This window comes from Octopus sinensis, linkage group LG16 (assembly GCF_006345805.1).
Source record: "Octopus sinensis linkage group LG16, ASM634580v1, whole genome shotgun sequence".
In the NCBI taxonomy this organism is placed as follows: domain Eukaryota; kingdom Metazoa; phylum Mollusca; class Cephalopoda; order Octopoda; family Octopodidae; genus Octopus; species Octopus sinensis.
In genome coordinates, this window is record NC_043012.1 from 50,765,789 (window position 1) to 50,787,616 (window position 21,828).

The following is a 21,828-nucleotide window of genomic DNA, read 5'->3' on the forward strand; positions in this document are numbered from 1 at the left end:
TTTATTGCTCTAGACACACAAATATACAAACAAGCACACAAACGAACCCTACCCACCATATATATATATATATAAATGTGTCTGATTCTGTGTATTTATGTGTGTGTCCGTGCAAGTGTATTCGTATGTATATATGCTTATTTAATATTTTATATGAATTGTGTGTTGTTATTTTGTTTTTGCAGATGAATGGTTATGAAAAAATTGCTTATTTTCCACGATTTGTTTTGAAATATTTGAATTATGATATTGTTGGTGTTGAGTACATCCTTTTCAAGATTTATAATGCTTGCCGCTTTCCATTAAATAACAGTGAAGTTATAAGGTCTTGAAAAAGTGTACGCCATGAAATCAATATAAATAACCAACTTAGGCATTTGTAAATAGATTGTATTGTTCCACATGCCATCTATTTTTAACAATATATTCAAAATTATTTTTTCTCCTATCATATTTCTTATCAGACATGATGTATCGTCTGCGCTATCCTATTAATTTGGTAGCCGTAAATTATATATTCGAGCAACGTTTATTGCTGAGAGTATGTGGTCGTATTTCTAAGGTGTCACGAATTATAAGATACCTGTTATGTGTCTTAGAGAATAGATGCATTAGTGAGAAGCTTCGGATGCTACGGGATTTATAATGATAGTTAGTAAGAGAAAGAAAGAATCAAGTCGATGAAGAAAATATTTTCCAATTATCTCCATGACCTTATAGATGCCGGGTTTAAGAGCTTTAGGACAGTGGTTGGCAGGGTCAATGAGATCCATTAAAATTTCGTGGGAGGTTGGCATCATCAGATACAAAAGCGCAAGTAAATCTTAGATCATTTCACTTTAATATAGTTAATTCTTCAATATATGGTTGTATGCGTGCGTGTATGTATATGAGTGTGCGTTGTGTATGTGTTTATGAATATATGTATATGCATATGTATGTGTATTTATTTCTCTCTATCTCTTCTTCGATCTTCGGTTTGACAATTCTTTTTGCTCCTTTCTTTTCCCAAATATAATTTAACATCATCCAGTCTCTTCTATACACTGTCTAGCTTTCCATTTTTCTCAAAATCATTGTTATTATTTCTCTTCGTTACTCAATTTCCAACATTTAATTACTCATTCCCACATTCTTCACATAGTCTCCCTCCTATGCACCAGCTCCATTTTTAATTATTTAATTAATGTCGTATAGAGTAACTAGTATGTTTCGACATTGGTAAAAATTTACCACACCAATGCATAGAAGAGGAGGCATGCAAGAGCCTAGTGCCATCTGCTCTGGACCTTTGCATTCTGATCTCAAAACACGAAATTGACTATATTTGTACGGGGCTTAATTTGTGTCATCCAGTTTTAAAAAATTACTTGGTAACGTGTGAGTCTTTAGAAGCGTCCACTTTGTTGCTAGCATCGTGGTCAGGCTCCAAGAGTTAGAAAACACTATCGCTCTTTACTGTCTATCAGACATTGTAAAGGGTCATAAGTGTTGCTTTATTTCTTGAACCTCATTGAAAATATAAGAATATAAAGTCCTCTCCATAATTATCGTGGCTGTGTCGTAAAAAACATGTTTCACTAACACTCGTCCCGAGTTCAGGTCCACTGCATGGCAACTTGGGCATGCGTCTTCTATATTCTCGGGCCAACCAAAACCTTGTGAGTGCATCTGTTCGACGGAAGTATACAGAAGTCCTTTATATATGTATGTGCGTGCGTGTGTGTGTATGTATGCATACATGTATGTCCCATTCCAACGCTTGACATGTGGAGGTGGCGTTGGTGTGTTTCCATCCCTGCAACTTAGCAATTCATCGAAAGAGAAAATAAGAACTAAGCTGAAAAAGTAAAATAGTTCAAATTAAAAATTGCTCAAGGTCGTGCACCAGCATGGACGCAGTCTACTGATTGTAAAGATGTACAAGGTAACAAATATAAGATAAACTTATATTCCTATGTATATCACATATTGCACTAGCCTACATATAACGTATTCCAATTTAAGTTTGTTATTTATTATACGCTTATATACCGGGCAAGTGTCATCATCTTGTTGGCTATAGTCATGGTGTTTATCCATTTAAGTGTAATAGTTAGAGTAAGACAAATCATGGTATGAGAACAAACCACAGATAGTGGCAGATTCGGAGACTAGCAAAGTCCTCTGGGATTTCCCAATCCAAACAGATCAGGTGCTAGGGCATAACAGACCGGACCCTGTGATGGTCGACAAGATGTACCATTTATGCTATTTAGTTGATGTTGTATGGCCCTTTGACCCTCGAATAGTCACGAAGGCGAAAAAATAGATAAATATAACCTTCTTAAGTTCAAAATAGCCAGGTTATGGACAATGGATTTAGAGATAGTGCCAGTTATAGTTTGTGAAGGAGAAAATAGTGCCAACTATAGTATCAGAAGGCACCAGAAGGAATATTAAGGAAATTGGAATAGAGTGCTAAATAGAACTATTAGAAGAGGTTTGCCTCCTTGGCATGGCCAGAATAATCAGGAAATTATTAGATAGTTGTAAAGTATGGGAAGCATGGCACAGTAGGTTGCTGGTAGCAATCCCGCTCAAAAAGAAAATTGCGATAAAGGGAAATAATAATAATAATAATAATAATAAAATAATAATAATAATAATAATAATAATAATAATAATAATAATAATAATAATAATAATAATAACAATAATAATAATAATGATAATAATAGTAATAATGATAATAATATAATAATGATGATGATGATAATAATGATAATAATAATAATAATAATAATAATAATAATAATAATAATAATAATAATAATAATAATAATTAATTTAAACTCCACAAACATGTAGACAGACATTACATGCTACGAATATATGAAGGAAGTTGACAGTCACATCTGTAAATTTCTATGAAGACAACAACCATCAGATTAATGGGTTACCAAAAGAACACCTGCAAGAGCTTAAGCTTTTCTGCAAACATGAAAGTTCAAAAACAATGTGCTCGATACTGGAAGAGGGTAAGGAAGTATGAACAGTAATTAAATATCAACTACACTAGTGCTGGGCAACTGGTATGAAACGGTACAAAGGCGGCGAGCTGGCAGAATCGTTACCACGCCGGTGAAATGCTTAGCAGTATTTCGTCTGCCGCTACGTTCTGAGTTCAAATTCGGCCGGGGTCGACTTTGCCTTCCATCCTTTCGGGGTCGATTAAATAAGTACCAGTTACGCACTGTGGTCGATATAATCGACTTAATCCATTTGTCTGTCCTTGTTTGTCCTCCCTCTGTTTAGCCCCTTGTGGGTATGCATGAACACCCTCCCTGTGCATAACTCCATGTCCCCCTACATGGCCTTGCTTTTGCTTTTTAAGCCAAAAATTAACTTAACTTAACAGTACACTGGTGTGTTACGAAATGATATTATGCGTGCTGCAGTGTAACCTGAATATATGTTCTTCCACTATACATTTAGTTCAGGTGTGCCGCCGATTTTGAAAAGAATATGCGTAACGCAAGTAAGAAAAGGTTGCGCAGCGATAAGCTAGACTCATGTGCAACTAGATGAAACAAGCTCCTCTTCTCAGATATTTAGACATTATTTAGTATATTTATATCGATTACCTAGATCTTTCTTGTTGCTGCTATCGATAAAAGTTGAAAATCCCGAATGATTTGTCATCGAGATAAGTAAATATTGAAAACCTTTGGATGAGAATTTTATGATGAGAATAATACGCAAAGAAGAAGGGAGATATGTTAATAAGATGTGCCTTAAAACGCCTACGCCAGTAAATAATTGTATTAAGCTAAAAATCATTCTAGTGTAAATTGAAAACCATTTGTGCATTTTTGATCACTGTTTTAATTCGGAATTTCAAATATCATATCTAAATTCATTGTTATTTTCAATAAATTACTAACTAATAAAGCTAAGATAGGATCCTCTAACTATCAATATAAAGTTGTTCTTGAAGTAAATGGGCCATTAAACTGTTTATTTACCGAATTAGATATTCTTTTACTGTAGACGTTCTTAGGAATTTCAGAAACTTCATCGCAAATTTCAGTAAAATGTAAATTATTCGATGAGTCACGTGAACATGTACCTACGTGTACAAGAATTTAGAATGAAAAACATAGACAACAGATAAAAATATAGAAATAAGAAAGTTCCAGAAATGATGATATCATTTAACTGGCAAAGGTTGTTTTATATTTTTATTTTATTTTAATATTTATTTGTTCGTCTATCTATTTATTTATTACAGAAATTTACGAGCTGATATGATAGAAATATTTCTTAAAGTGAACAGATATCAGAGTATAGCATTAAATTGTGCTTGCTGCTTTTTAATTATTTTTTTCGCTCTTTGTGGTTTGTTTGTGGGTTAGAGGATTAGATAAAAATGTATCCTCAGATCATAAATATCAGATTTTATCGCTTAAATTGTCAAATTATTGTTGAGCTATTACAGTATACCATTTCTTCTGTTATTCTAATTTTTACATTTCATATTCATTTTCTTTGCAAAGAAATCTCGTTAAATTGATTTTTTTTTCTTCCTTAAAAGTTGAACAGTGCGAGTAAATATGTGACTCGCCCACCAAAAATAGGTCGGTATTTCATCTTCTGATAATCAAGGAACAAAATGTGCTCTTTAAAATCATGACACAATTAATTCTAAACTATCTAGCTTCATTTCGTTCTGAGTTGATGAATACCAAGTTTGCTTGGACTGTTTTTCTGTGTGAGGCATGTCATATCCGAAAGAATGTTATCTTATTCATTTAATAGTGTACAACAAAATCGGTATGATATGATGTGACATTTGTCAGGATTTATCGTTATATATATATATATGTATATATATTTATATATTATGAATCACACTATATTTTACCTTCAGTATAAATCTTATGGTGTATTTAGAGATAGTTTATCAATATTTGAGAAAACGCAGCATATCATAATTCAAATTACGAAATTTTGATTAATTTTATATTTAATCCCGCTTTATATTTGAATAATATTCATCCTGCTCTTAATCAGTCCTTTTCATTAAAAGAAAGTGGATTTATAACAAAGCTAACTACGAATTTGCATGCAGCGTAGAACGACGTCATTCCGCTCAAAGGTCATAGCTACGCATTGGCATTTTTTCCACAGCGACGTTTCCTATTGAATCCATTCTCTTCCCTATAAATAGTCAACTTACGTTGACACAATCGAGAATTAGCAAAAGTAGCGACAGTATATATTTGATTATTTACTAAAAATGAACTAAAATGCTCTGATCGCTTTATTGGAGGAAGATATAAATGTATCCATATTGCGTTTCCCTTGATAGAATAAAGAAGATAATGTAATGGACTTGTTTTATTGCAATCCAATGTAGTATGGGACTAATTTTATATATTACACACATTGGCGGAAATTAAATAGTTATCACACGAAGCCAGAACGTGTGCACGCAATCCAAACTAGGCTTAGTTCAGTTTATCAAGATTTTAACTCATGTTATTGACTTTTGTACATATATCGTGTTGGTAAATTCAGAGTCTGAATTGCTGTCTTAACGTCTCAATTAAATATATGAAAGCAATAATTCTGCATTTCTTCATTGCTGTAAAGCACAGTATTTATAACTAGATAAGAAATCAACATATCATTGCTGAAATTTTCAAACTTCTCATATTAAATGCTAAAGAATCGATTACTTGGAGGTTATCTGCAACAAACCTGTGAACCTTACACGAATGGAATGAAAGTCTTGATGTTCAATTGGCAACACTACATGGCAACAAATCAAATGCTCATAATATATTTATTTTATGCTTCTTATCTCATTTATGATTTTGCTTTTAATCTATGTATATTGTCAAATTTAGGTAGCTTTAAGAAGTAATCTAAGTTACCATAAAATAGAGAATCTCTCATGAACACATGCAGAAGATGACTATATTTGCATATAGCGAAATGAAGCATAGATCAAATTTCCAAAAAGAAAATATTTTAGCATTTTTATAAACTTTTAGAAGTATCACCATTTGCTGGAACTATAGTTTAGTATATTAGCATAATGAAAAGTGAAAAGAAAAACTGCTTAATCATCAAAAGTTTCAAGTATCTATTTCCATTCTTATGCATCTTTTGAAGGCAATATATCAGTTAATTTCCTTTTATGTTTAGTTCTAAAATCAGTAGGCATTTCCTTTAACAACTATATTTTCAAAGTGTGAGGGAGTTATAAGATCATGCTTTGTTATACTATTGTACATTTAGCAATTAACTATTGTGTAATGCGTTATGTATCTATCTCCTCATTGTTGCATTCACAGTGTAATGTATTATAGATTGGTTCATCCTATGATTGTATATATACTTGTCCGAACAATTTTTTTACATAGTTTGATCTCACCAACTGACCATATACAAAAGTACAATTTCTGTAATAATGTTGTTTCGTCTTTCTTGTTCATCTCTGATAGCACAGTTATCCGAGCTGCTAAGTTCAACTCAAAATTAATTAGGAAGTGTTTGAAATTTAGAGAACCATATGACACGACACTTTATGCAATAGAAAAGTTGAAGACCATAATAAACGTTCTGTCAAGCAGTGATTAATTGCATATTTAGTCTTTCAATCTGTGCCTTTCGAATTCTCTTTGTACTCAAGTATATTTCTCTGTCTGACAGCCAAGGTAGCGACGGTCCTAACGAAGCGGAAACTGCCCATCTACTCATATGTTCTTAATATATGTTGCGTTCGTGTAACAATGCCACCATTTACACGTCTGACACCCTCTGTCATATTATCGAAGGAAATGTCAGAATGAGCCGTTAGTAATTTGATGGCATCGTCATAGAGCCAGAGCAGAATGGATAATAGAAACAAGTCGGGTAATGTACACATCCTGGTCTTACATATCCTCAGGTTGTGATAATCTCTATCCAAGCTTATTTGTCTCTTCCTCTCTCTCCCACGCAGTTATTTTCAGTGGACACACTATATAACATTGAATCACACTCCTATCGTAAAACCTATAAACGAAATTCAGGCTACTCAGTCTGTCATATTTTAGTAAACTTTATCAGTTTGATTTTGATATGTTGTACATTTGTTAGTCTATCAACGAGGGGATGCTGAAAAGTTCCTAGATTTGAGTAATAGAAAATACAAGAGGAGCAATCAAATATGATTTTATTCAACATATTCCCCTCTCAGATTCGTACATTTATTGCAGAGGTCCTTCAGTTTTCTAAGTCCTGTAAAGCAACTCGGAATGTTGGGCCTCCAGCCAGGTCTTTCGCGATAGCCTTAAAGCCAGAAACTTTCAACACAACACCACCTCGGACGAGACCTTATGTTCCGTAAAATATTAATCTGCGCATTTGCAAATATTATAGTCATAAGTCAACCATCAATACAAATATTTATCTTCTTACATGGCAGCAAGTAGCGATAATCGTGTTTACATAGGTGAAGTTTGTCCAACAGTTAAATTTGTTAGAATTTATAGAAATGTGAAATGAAATGTTGTTAAATTCTGCCATTTCACAATTTACGAGAAACAGCTCCAACAATAATTAAAAGCAAGTAATTGCTTTAACTTTACTATTCTGTATGTTACTTGCATTATCAGAGACATCCAATAATGAAGTTAGTATAAATTAATGAAGAGTTATATATAACAGTGTAAGTGATGAATGCACATGCCATATGGGTTAGAGTCTCAAGCCTGCAATCATGAGGTAGTGAGTTCGATTCCAGGACAGGGCTGTGTGTTGTGTTCTTGAGCAATGCACTTTATTTCATGTTGCTCTAGTTCACTCAACCGTAAACATGAGTGGCGACGTCTTTGGTGCCCAGCTGTATCGGCCTTTCCCTTTCGCTTGTATAACATCGCTGGCGTGGGAAGAGGTTGCCGGAATGCTGCTGATGGATCCTGGTTTTCTATTAACAACCTTATCCGGACTCCTGCTTCGGAAGGTAAACATTGAGGTGCCATCACACGGCTATTCATGACCGAATGGGCTCTTTATAACCTTGTAGGTATTTACAATTAGCTCCAATAGTTTCTGCTATGCTTGTGTTGTACATCTTCGCCTAAAATATATTTAGCCACTTATAGAGCATTCTTGCATTGTAGAATTAATACTTCTCCAGGATTCAGTTACACGAAAATTGGAGGTTTTAACAAAGTTTACACTTTTGCAGCCATTCGGAGCAGCTTGCTTAATCTAGAACCTGTCACCAGCTCCTTTTCCTCGTCATCCCTGAATCAGAAGTATTAAACAACATCCCGAGTGTTTCGTTTTTACCTATGACGAAGTTATGGAGAAAAAATGTCTTGTGTGTTTCACTCATTAAAAATGATCATTTAGATAGTCTCATGCCATATATCGCATTGAAATAAAAAAAATCGAATGACTGTTTTTAGCAAATTTATTTCAGGACCCTAGTAAAAAGTTTCTTGATTTTAGCTCCCATACTATTTCGCGTGCCAGCACACACACACACACACACACACACACACACACACACACACACACACACACATACACACACACAAACAAACAAATATAATACATAAGGTTAGCCAAAAATGTTCGTTCGGTTTCATCGATACTAAATTTCAAGAATTCTAGCAAGTATCTGACTTCAGTATGTCCGACCATTATGTGCAATCGTTAGATACTTGACACACCAGCTTGCTATGAAGCGCATTGTATATTGTGTGCTAGAGATCACCCAGAAAATAGAGAATCTAAACATCATTACAATTCCTCAAATTTTGTTAATTTTAAAAAAAGCACGAAAGCGGCGGTGGTGTGCAGAAAATATGTGCTGAATACAGAGATGATACTCATATGGGACATGTGTACCAGAGATGGTTTGAAGATTGCGATCGGGAATTTTATTGATTCAGTTTGCACATTTCTTAGGCCAGCTAACTGGGTATAACAGAGACAAAATGAAGTAGGTAGTTAGTCGACACCGAAGCCTGTTATTTGACCGTTCTGATCTCAGATGTTCCCAAAATCGAGTGTCGAAAACAATCTGCACCAAATTGGTTATGTCAGCGTGCGCGAGGTTAGAGTCCTACATCAGTTGAATGAGGCAAACTTCGACCAAAAGATTTTCCTATGCGATTTAAAATAGAATGTTGACAGATGGCCAAAATGGGGCCATCTATAAAAATGTAAATTGCAAGTGTTAATGGCGGAATCGCGGCGTCATCACCACTAACAACCACTGATGCTCGAATTCACACAAAGAAGGTTATGCTCAGAATTTGACGTGAGAGAAAAGGTGTATCTTTTACAACATTGTTCCCCGGACAGGACAATCAATTATCATGTGTTTTGTAAGGAGCTTGACAAATTAGACACAACCATCCACCATGACATAGCCACTTCTTTGCAGTTGTTGCTTGTGCCTAACTGGTAAGATTCGCCGCATCCTCCGCGTCCACCCAGTCTTGCACCTCCAGATTTCAACCTGGATCGGTCAGTTAAAAATTCATTAAATATCGAGACCTTCAACTCTGAAGAGGTTGAAAAAATTCACTTGGAAGAGATAATTAGCAGTAAAGACGGGAAATGCTTTGAGCAGAAAATAATGGATCTGCCAATAAGCCAGAATATACTGGAACATGTATGCATGTATGTGTGTATGTGTGTATGTATGTATGTATGTATGTATGTATGTATGTATGTATGTATGTATGTATGTATGTATGCATGTATGTATGTATGTATGTATGTATGTATGCATGCATGTATAACTATGTGTGTGTAGGTGTGTGTGTATTTATGTATGTATACTGGTTTACGTATACATACGGAGAGAAACAGTGAGGGGATTCAGGGGCAGATAATTGTCAGATTAACGTTATAGATGTAAAAATAAGTGATTGATTCTTTTTACAGAGATGTTAGGATGCAAGTACATCCTTCTGTTTCCGTTCTGAACTGAAATTTTGTCAGTTGTAGATTTATTACTTCTCCTACTTGACAATATATAACACACGATTATACCGTATGGTGCCTCATGCAATCTTAGTTTCTCTCAAATTAACATACAAACGAATATCTTGAGTGTATGCTGGTATGGAACACGTGTAAATGTCGTTCTAGAGGACCGAATTTGATTATCATTGAAGAAATAACATTTTAAATCCAGCATTCTCGGACTGTTACATTTGTGAGAACATTGCGATCCCAGCTGTGCTGCCTCCATTTTGTGTTTTCTTCCTGCAAGCCAATGATTTCACGTGAGAATAAAACGGAATGAAAATCCCAGTCATAGATTTCACAGTATGTAATAAAAAAAATGAAATAAAATCAATTTAGCTTTATAGGACTGAATCTTATTTATTGAAATCCGTGTATCATATTTATGTTAATAATTGGATTTCATTGGGACATAAATATGGTTTTAGATTTTGAATATCATTACTATGCATTTTTAGGATGTAATTGTATTCGTCGCTGATGTGGAAACGAATGTAAATGCTCAAAAGTGGTTAGAATAGCTTCGTGAAAAGCAGAACAAATTATTGTCTGCTATATTCAAGGCATGACAACATATGCATACCAAGTGCTTCCCATGGAATTCAAAAGAATAGGAAAAAAGTACAGAATAGAAGAAATACAAAAGAAAATGATTGAGGTGGTAAAGAATGCTAAAGTAAAACAAAAACTAGAATAAAATAAAAATAAAAACGAATAATAAATCTGGGAGAAAAAATGAACAGAAGCGCTCGTTTCTGCTCAATTTAAAGAGCTAAGAGAGCGGTCAGATGGAAAGACAAACCCTGCGGACATTATTCAACGTACAAATCGCAATGAAATGGAGTGGAATAATGGTACAAAACGACTAAAGAAGGAAACATCATTAAGATGCTATAACAGGCGTGAGTGAAAATTGCAAAGTGAATTCAGGGTGAAAAAGTAAGTTCTAGGCCGTGTCTTAGGGATAAAGAAAATTAAATAAAAAGAAATGTGTGAAAAATAAAAAAAATGAAAGCAAATCAAGACTATAACAAATATGTGAAAAACCAAGTATGAAGACAATAGAAAATATTTGATTTATAAAGAATTACAATAGCAGACTCTTCCCGAGCTCTGTGACAGATTTTTTTTCTATCAGTGAACGTGAATCTCTAATAACAGAAAATAAAATAATCTCAAAAGAGAAAGAAAAATCAATGAAAATGATAAAATAAAGCTAAAAGTAAATGAATAAACTAAATGCTGTATGAATGAGATGGGTGGGAGAAAGAGTCGTAGAGCAGATAGCACTGATTGCAGACCACCAAGTTACTTCCATTGATGAAATCATATCAACAGAGCGCGTGTGTCAGAACCTTCCAATAATAGAAAGTCGCAAGGATTAATTCGGCGGAAAAATATGTTCTTGTCGCATAATAATAATCGGAATAATTTGCATTTACAAATAGCTTTTTTTTTCATCTTGTAGTATGATACACCACGGACAGTGTTAACAACGATAAAGAAACTATGAATACCCAATCGGGTGTCTTGATCAACAGCATCCTGCAGATATTTTTGAATATATTTTGTTGCTAATTTACACACATACACACACATATATTTTTAGTTTATATTTTTAAATATGTTCACAAACATGGTAGAGAGAGCCCATGAATGTAACAAATTCGATTAAATGGGGAAGAAATTGCAAATTAAATGCAATAAAGAATTTGCAGCAGTAATTTCTGGTTATATCACTGAGTTAAGTAATCGAATATTCTCTTCAATTAATGTGCGTGAAAATATCTATGAATAATGGATAATAATAGCCTTAATATATATTTGTTAATACAGAATCAGCGATAAAATGTTTAATTATCTAACGGATATTTTTTGTAGGTTCCTTCTACATGTAATACAAAAAATTGTCTTACATCTATCTATACAAGCTTCTTATATTTTCCAATATTTAGTTGAGAAGGATACGGCTATAATGGATTATAGACACCCATTCATTTTATACCTCTCAGTCTACAGGTACCGATATTGGATTAAACATAACCAAACCTCCTCGCATTACTAAGGAATTACAGTGATGGAATTTAGTATTTTGGAGGCATGTAGGTTGCTAGTTTTAACCAGCATACTAAATAACGCTCACAGAATCAACTGACAGGAGAGCCTAATGCCATCAATTAGCCTGCTAAAAATATGAGAAACGCCATTTTATGTATAAGTTATATTAGATTTTAGATAAGGACAATTCATATATAAACAAAGAAGGGGTATTTACCATCTAGACGTTTGTTGTGATAGATTTGCTCTGCCAGATATGTCCACTAGGCTCTAAACAAAACACTGATTGAGAGAAAGAGAGAGAGAGAGGGAGAGAGAGAGAGAAAGAGAGAGAGGGGGAGAAAGAGAGATAGAGAGAGAAAAAGAGAGAGAGGGAGGAAGAGAGAGAGAGAGAGGGAGACAGACAGACAGACATACAGACAGACTGATAGATAGATAGATAGATAGACAGATAGATAGATAGATAGGTAGATAGATAGATAGATAGATAGATAGATAGATAGATAGATAGATAGATAGATAGATAGATAGATAGATAGATAGATAGATAGATAGAGACAGAGAGAGGCAGAAAGACGAGGTAGTTTCACGTCCAGCCAGACAGTAATAAACCAGAAATCGTGATTACTGATGATTTCTTATCTGTTATGACCTCTTCGCTTGGGAGATATGAGAGTATCACGAACATATGTACTGAAATAAATATTGATGTATTCTATTACAAGTTACAGGGAAGAGAGTGAATGAAGTGAGCAGTATAACATCTTTTGATTTACGTTCAGAACTGTCGATATTATAGAGTAAAACAGTAGATCCAAGGATAAAAATTATATCCTTGTTGGCAAAAACTAATACAAATACTACAAATTTCGCCGAGGTCGACTTTGCCTTTCATCATTTCGGGGTTAATAAATTAAGTACCAGTTACGCAATGGAGTCGATGTAATCGACTTAATCCCTTTGTCTGTCCTTGTTTGTTCCCTCTATGGTCCCCATGTGGTCAATAAAAACTTTTAATACAAATACTACAAATGCTAGAATAAATTTTCGGCTAGGACTGTTCTTCGGGGAGAGAAGAATCGTTAGCCGTTAGTAGTTGTTGAAGAAGAAACAAAGAGGTTAGGTAAGAAAGAGAAATTCAGTGAGAAAAAGTGTGATGGAGAAGGGTGAGAAAAAATATTAAAGAAGAAAGGATGAGCGAATAACGCGCCATTATAGGACGAGAAGAAAGTCAAATGAATCCCATGTAGATTTGAAGAACGCGAAAGGTAGAAGTTACCTTTCTCCAACACCTTGTTCTTTCTTCTTCCCTATTTTTGGTTTCTACCCTAATTACGTCCTATTATCTTAAGAAAGAACGAACCGATTATATATAACATTGTCACAACGCAGTATAAATAAATTGAAGAGCAGTCGCAATTGAAAAGATTTCCCATCTAGCGTAAGTTCGATCGATTTGCACTAAACTGCGCTTAATTCGTTGGGTTAATTTTCGCTCGAAATAGAACATAAAGGCTAATATCTTACTAGCCATTAAGTGATATTTTATTGGCTATTAAATTCATTACTTGAAAAAGAGTTTAATAGAAGTGGCAAAATATAAAAATATGTCTGAGGGACAGGCTACATCATTATATTGATTCGTTACTATTGTGTTTAAAAATTATTTCGTTGACCCAATGTGCTAAGTCCAAATGCTTTCAGAAGATTTGAAACTGTGAACATACTTAAAAAGAAACAAAAGCAAATACAGCGGGATATGATGCTAATGTTCTTCATTCTACCAAGTTGGAGAGTCTTTATTCAGACATTAAAAAAAGGAAAATGTTCTAACATGGCGTCTCTCGAACTTAATAAATATATACATAAATAAATAAATACTAAAATTAGCTGTATGTACTCGAACTCATAACACAAAGTAACTTCACTAAATAGCGTTAATCACTCTTTAAAAAGGCTCCAAATTTTTAAGGAGCACTACAGCTGATGTGCTGCAAAAAATAGAATGCTTGATCAATATTGTATTTCCTTCCCATTAAATATTACGGCAGTTTTATAGTTTTACATATTTGTACACTTCGTTTTTATTACGCTCGTACAAAATAATTCTGGTACGAATCACTTAATTTTTGTAATTAAGTTGACCATGTTAAATAAATCAATTATTAACACCGCTGCAATATATATATTATATCAAGAAAATATGGATTACTAAGAAAAATAATGAGATAGAATGTAAAGTAATATGTAAATTATATAAAAAATGGTGAATCCATATTCTCGTAATGAATTTTATGTGAACACGTTTTGTAAAGATTTTAATCTTCATGAATGGGTTACAGTATTACATTAATCCTAATTGATTTTAAAAATAATTATAAGGGCTTATTTAAGACAAATTTATAAATGGGTGCTTGCTTGTGCTTGTATGTGTGTGTGTGAGTTTGTTCACGTTGGGTGTGTATGTTGTATGTGACATCTCTTTGTGTGTGTAATATGTTACACTTATTAAGCTGACAATGTATCTAAGAAACATAGACAAGTGTATGTGTATACAGACACACACACACACACACACACACACACACATACATGTATATATATATATATATATATACATGCAGACATATATAGATGTATATGCATGGTAAGAATGGTTAAATGAAACGCCGCCAGAAGAGCTATGACGAATTTTTAATGGGTATATTGTTTTAAATTTAGTAATAGAAATCTTAAATCTTATGGAAGAAATGAGGCAATTCCCTTGCAAAAAGGGTAATGATATATTTTTGCTATCGTTAAATATGCACTCACCAAAACTGAAAACAGAATAATTGAAAATAATGAAAATTTCCGTATTAGAGTTTCAACGTACGTCATTTATACTTACATATAAAGAGGCAACGAAGATCGGAGCTGAGAGTAAAGGATACAATTTTACACTCAGCTTCAGTCTTTTGCTACAAATAATTAACGCCGATAATATCGTTTATTAATGAATGAATAAATATATGTAGATGAGGGTATAGGATGCCCTCATATACTTTTGTAAATATTTATATTTTTCTTCCAGTCTAATGGTAAGAGCGTTAAATTATATTAGCCATGTTTGTATATTCTGATTCAATTGTGTATTCAAGATTTTTATTAAGCACGGTGGCTATTTTCAATATCAGTGAATATATAATTGCGCTTCTCCTATGTATGAAAGGCAACACATTTTTTTTACGCATGCAGCAATAAAACCTCTTTCTATACTATGCCTAAAAAGGCCGAAATGCATCTGATGATCTGTATATCCGCTACTTAGAATATTACTCGTCTCCCTCTCATATATTTTGATTTTAACACCGCAAGTTTATAAGGGATTTTAACTTGGATGAATACCACAGCGTTCTGCTTAACAATAGTGTATATACACTCAGTATGAAGCATACATATATGTATATATATATATATTATTTAAAGATGCTTCATTTCCGTGTACTGGGCATGGAATATGTTTCAATTTTCTACCTTTTATTGTGGATATAAGGATCTATGATGTTTCACTGAACTGATTCTACATTCTAGTTTTCACTTTTTGTTCAGTATTTTCTCCCTTAGTTTGTATTGGTGTTTATGGCTTTATGATTTTGTAGCTTTCACAACTATCATGAACACACACTTTTGATCTCGTGACTTCATGGTGGACTCTCGACAAATCAGTATTTTAAGGATTATTGTAGTACATATCAATATGGGTTCGTGTCAACGTTTTTGTTTATTATGAACCTGCGAATGAGCAGAGGTAGCTAGGTTGATCATGTACTTACAAGCAGGCTTACAATTTTGACGTAAATATCAACAGAATTGCGTTAGGTTTGGAGGCGAAAACGAAGGAGAAGTATTGAGATTTCTCTAATTACAATTCGTTTTCTCAGTACGATTACACTATATTCGAGAGTCTCGCAGCCAGTCGTCATGGCATTCTGTTTTCTCATTCTAGTGACTCAATTTTTCTCACTCTTTCAAATCTCTCCGTTATTTAACTTTAAGTTCTCTCTGTACAATATATTTTAAGAATCAGTTTGCTATTTAACGATCAACTAATGTAGATTGAAAATAATTCTATAATGAATCACATTAAGTAATAGATGGGTGACTTACATATATATCAAGTTATAAAAAAAAACAACTTTAGATTACTGATTATGTAGTAATATATAAATGTATATTACTATTTATTTAGTATTGCTAGACATTCTGGATGAGACTACATTACAGCAATCGAAGCCTTGATAAAGACCGCAAAGGCTGACTTCCCAGCTGATATCTACATCAATTTAAAACACAGTAATATATATCCAACTTACTGAGCTACAAAACAGTATACATACTGTAAATACATGTATATATAGAATAATTGCATCAAGCACCAAATATATAATAATAGGAATGCGAAACATTTAGTAGTGTATAAACAAACGAATAAATTCCAAGTTGTAATTTAAGTTAACAAATGAGAGTCCTACACATCGAAACAAGAGAAATGTTGCAACAAAAACAGAAATTATGAATATTCCAGACACGATTATCGATAGTCACATCACCGTAACAATCTCACTTGAATGAAAATTATTGCTAAATTACAAACATAAACGCTGAATTGTGTTGATAAAAAATGTATTAATATAATATAATCATATTATATCGCTTGCATGTATTGCATTAATATTATTAGTTCTTATTAGTTTACATATAATTTTCCTTTAAAATAATAGTTCCACATACTATACTTTCGCTTTTCATTACTTATCTACTTTATGTACGTATCAATATATCAAGCTAGCTAATTATATGTTTAATATCTATATATTTCTCTATCTATCTATCTATCTATCTATCTATCTATCTATCTATCTATCTATCTATCTATCTATCTATCTATCTATCTATCTATCTATCTATCTATCTATCTATCTATCTATCTATCTATCTATCTATATAGTTAGCTAGCTCATACTGTGTGTCCTGTAACTGCCTCTGTGTATCTTTGATACTTTCACTTTCTCTTCCACCTTTTTAATATCTATGAAAGCGTGTATATATTAATGCATATCTGTTTTTATAGGTGTGTTCCTGTGTGTGCATGCGTGCGTGCGTATATATATATATATATATATATATATATATATATATATATATATATATATATACGCACATTATATTTATACATATACATATATCGGTATGTATGTGTGTGCATATATATATATATAGTATATATATTCACACACATGCATACCAATATATATATGTAATTATATATGTATATATACATATAAATATATATATACATACATATATATGTATATATATATATGTGGGTGTGTGTGTGTGCGTGTGTGTGCGTGTGCGCGTGTGTGCGTGTGTGTGTGTGTATAGTGGGTGTATGTGCATATTTCAAGCGAGCAAATGTGTATACAGAGAGCATTAACTCTGAACAATTCAAACGTTATATTTAGTTGCTTGAAAGTCAGCCTATGACTGTGTATGTTTTATTTATACCAAATTTATATATCAGAATATACAAAGCAAACATTGTTATACAGACATAAGCAAACCTATGCGTTCAAGTACACACTTACAAAGAGACATACGCTCACCCAGCTAAGAAACACACATGTATTTATACATATAATGCAATATAAATATTTATATGTATTTGTGGATGTGTGGGTTGTCTGTGTCCTTGTATACGTATACATATGTATTTATAAACACATATATGGGAACACACATATACACACACACACACACACACACATATATATATACTATGTTGCAATGATATATTGTCTTAATTAAGTTCGTTTCAATCATTATCATTGTTATATTAAATATAAGGTTTATAGCTGTAACTGACGTGGCGCAGCTAAATGATACAAAGCTGAAAGGCCTAGATATAACTGTAAATTTCTAAAGATATAGTCATAAATTTAAATTTCAATTCAATATTTATTCAAATAAATCAGTATTTAATAGTCAATAAACTTACCAAATTGGGTGCGTATATATGTACACAAAACGCGCGCGCACACACACACATATATATATATGCATATATATATATATATATATAATTACATATATATATATATATATATATATATATATATTATATATATATATATATATATATATATATTATATACATATATATATATATATATATATATATATATATATATATACATATGTACATATATGACACACTGTGTTAGAATACCTACAATGCTAGAAATGAGAGCTACAGTGCTCTGATATTGCAGTCAACGCACATACTTGTATATAATTATGTATAAAATTATGTGCGATGAGTGGAGCATTAGAGAACTTTAGTTCTTATTGCTAGCATTGTAGGATTATAGATGTTCGAACACCCTCTGATATTCAATGACAATTATAGTTTTCTATTTTGGCCATGCATTATTAAACAGCTGGTTACTTAATTATATATATATATATATATACATACAATATACCTATCAAGATAGGGCATAATAATATTTCAGTGTATATATAGAGAGGTGAATACACGTATGGGCACATACATACGTGCATGTGAGTATATATATTTATATATACATACATACATAGAATAATACTTGGCTTACAAAGAATAAGTCCTGGGGGCGATTTGCTTGACTAAAAGTTGCTCCAGCATAGCCACAGTCAAATGACTGAAACATGTAAAAGAATAAAAAGAGAGTATATATATAGGGCTAGCCAAAAGTCACGCGACAGTAAATCGAAATTCGATAACTACTATCTGTAACTCTGTATCGTCTCGAACGGAAAAATGTGTCGCTCAAGAAGGATTTCAGTTTGAACTATTTTCATGATGCTTCATATTTAAAGGATTTACTGGCAGGTGACTTGGCATGTCAAGGTATTATTGCAATACGGCCGTTCCAGGCGGCTCCATTTATTCGAACAATGCAAGCATTACATCAATTTGGAATACAGTACCATCTTCAGTTGGAAATACATATTTTAGCAGTCAGGATATGCCATTATTATTTTTAGCAAATATTTCATCAGAGCTGGAGATGGAAGGAATTCCATACTGCTACTACCGTGACAGAATAAGCTTAAAGAGGAACGACAACTTTTTAATGACAGAAGTGGAAACACAGTGGGGGTTATGAGATCGGTAAATTAGCTAAAATTTTTATCTATCATCTTGTCAACATCGAAATATCTAATGCAGCTATCATTAAGACACTAGGAGTCGACAGTTAAATTCTAGTCGCAAGTCATAAATTAATATTGTTAGATATTCCCCCAAACCATAATTCTGTATGGCTGTAGATTCACTTGACCACACATATATATACCTTATTAAAAAATAACCTTAAAAAATAACCTTTGAAGGTTTTTTTTTCCATACTGAACACTTGATAAAATCGTTACCTTATTTTTAAATTAACGATCTTATCCCTATATATATATATATATATATATATATATATATATATATATACTGTATGGCCGCAGTCACATGACTGATACAAGTAAAACTATAAAGAATACTATACCATTCAGTTCATCTTTGAGGTAGAAGGAGATTTGTTAGTCTTTCGTTCAACTTTTACATGCGATAACAGCTGTTCCACACAATCTCCCAAATGTCTAATGCACGGACATTGAATTATTGCATGCAAGACGGTTTTGTCCCCTTGCAAGCAATTAAGCTGTTGGCACTCCCATGTCTGAAGAGCTTGTCCCGAAAGAGCAATGCCCCTCTGTAGCACTGCCAAGCCAAAGACTTTAGGAAATTGTCCGAAGAATCTCGGCATTGAAGAGAACAGTACAAGTAATCTCTCGAAGAGACTACTTAAAGTAGATTCACTCCTACGCCATCACCAATCATGCCATCAGCTAACCCCCTGTAGAAATCTTGGGTTGTCCTCCCGCTAACAGTTTTGAGCAACCGGTGCAATGCAGTGAGATAGTACTAAGAATAATGATATTAATGGTAATAATAATAATCATAATAATATTAATATAAATAATAATAACATCACACTCGATAAAACATATGAAATAAGAGAATAATACCAAAGCCAGACATGCATATACTTAGGAATCAATAAACTAGATGCGGTTCAACACACACAAACGAAAGAGAAAAGAGAATACTATAGATGAGTTAGGTTAATACTGTAAACAGATCTCAATGCGAAAAACAAGATAATAGGTATCATCACTCTAGCCGTACCAGTTGTAAGTAACATCTACAATATCCTTAACTGGGCAGTAAATGAACTAATCAAAATAGTCAGGAAAACAGGAAAAATAACGACAGAATTTAGGATGCACCACACAAAATATGATATAGAAAGGTTATGTATATAACATATATAAGGTAGTAGAGACATTATACAGCTAGAAAACTATTAAAACTAACCATCATAGGACTAAAAAATGTTCTTCAGAAGCTTGGAAAACTAATACAACTCGCCACAAATCACGAAGAAAACAAAAGACTGTTTTAAGTCTTTAAGGAAAGTGAAAATACAGACATGGAGTCATACTATCTAGTAACAATGAAGAAAAGAAAGAAACAACAAAATTTGTAAAACAAGTGAAATCCCCCCCCCCCCAAAAAAAAAACTGGAACGGGAACGGATGTCGATAAAACAATAACAAGAAAAGCCCCTTCATGGCAAATACTGGATTAAAGCTCCCACAGAATCTAACAGAACAAACAAGACCGAACGTTCTAGCAGCTTAAAGGCGCAACACTTTTCGCTAGCCAATATGCTTTCCCAAGTATCGCTATACTTCCTATACCGTTTGGCACTTGGAGATTTTCAAATCAGAATATTGCTATTTTTGAAATGGCCAACCGCGCCGGAAACAATGGATGGATAAAATAAGAACTATTTGAACACTGAACTCGATGTAATCGACTTACTTCCTCCCCAAAATTACTGGTAAATTCCAAAAAATTGAAACCATTATTATCCTTATTATTATTATTATTATTATTATTATTATTATATTATTATTATCATCATCATCATCATCATCATCATCATCATCATCATCATCATCATCCTTATTATTATTATTATTATTATTATTATTATTATTAATATTATTATTCTCTGTTTGACTTTTGCTTTACATTTGTACGAGTTGGCTCCAAGTCTCACCCAGAGACCTCAAGAGAAAACAAGTTGGAAGTTCATGCTGTTGTTATGCCTAAGGTTGCCATATATTTGGTTTTGTACTTAGTGTTGTACTAGTGAATTTTTAAGAAACCATAAGAACATGAGTGGTTGTATACTGCCAACTTAACGTGACAGTCCCGTATGGGAATTACACTACAGCTGTTTAGCCCTAGGAAGTATCGAACGCTTCCTGTCGGCTTTGACACGTTTTCTGTGTCCTTTGTTTTAAAACTTGAGATTACATAGAAAGTATTTTGCGTAGGATATGAGCAGTTCCCATGAGCACTATCTTTTGAATTTCTGCCGTTTTTGGGCTTCCTGGTATCTGAGCTAGGCAGCAATCAGCCCATTTTACTATCATTCTCAACAAAGGGTATTGTTTTAGTCTTCAGGTTCTACATTTTGCTAATTTCTATTTCAAGATCTTTATTTTTGCTCAGTTTTTGATAGGTCTTCATTATTATTATTATTATTATTATTATTATTATTATTATATTATTATTATTATTATTATCATTATTAT

At 33.0% G+C, this 21,828-nt stretch overlaps 1 protein-coding gene across 1 annotated transcript in view; it reads right to left on the reverse strand.

Moving 5' to 3' along the window:
* Nucleotides 1–9,363: 9,363 nt before the first annotated feature.
* LOC115220327 (tigger transposable element-derived protein 1-like) overlaps nucleotides 9,364–21,828 on the reverse strand; it is a 91,624-nt gene continuing 79,159 nt past the window's right edge. The window contains exon 4 of the mRNA XM_029790427.1: nucleotides 9,364–9,554. Within this exon, the coding sequence (XP_029646287.1) occupies nucleotides 9,364–9,554 (191 nt within the window). The remainder of the gene's footprint in view (nucleotides 9,555–21,828) is intronic.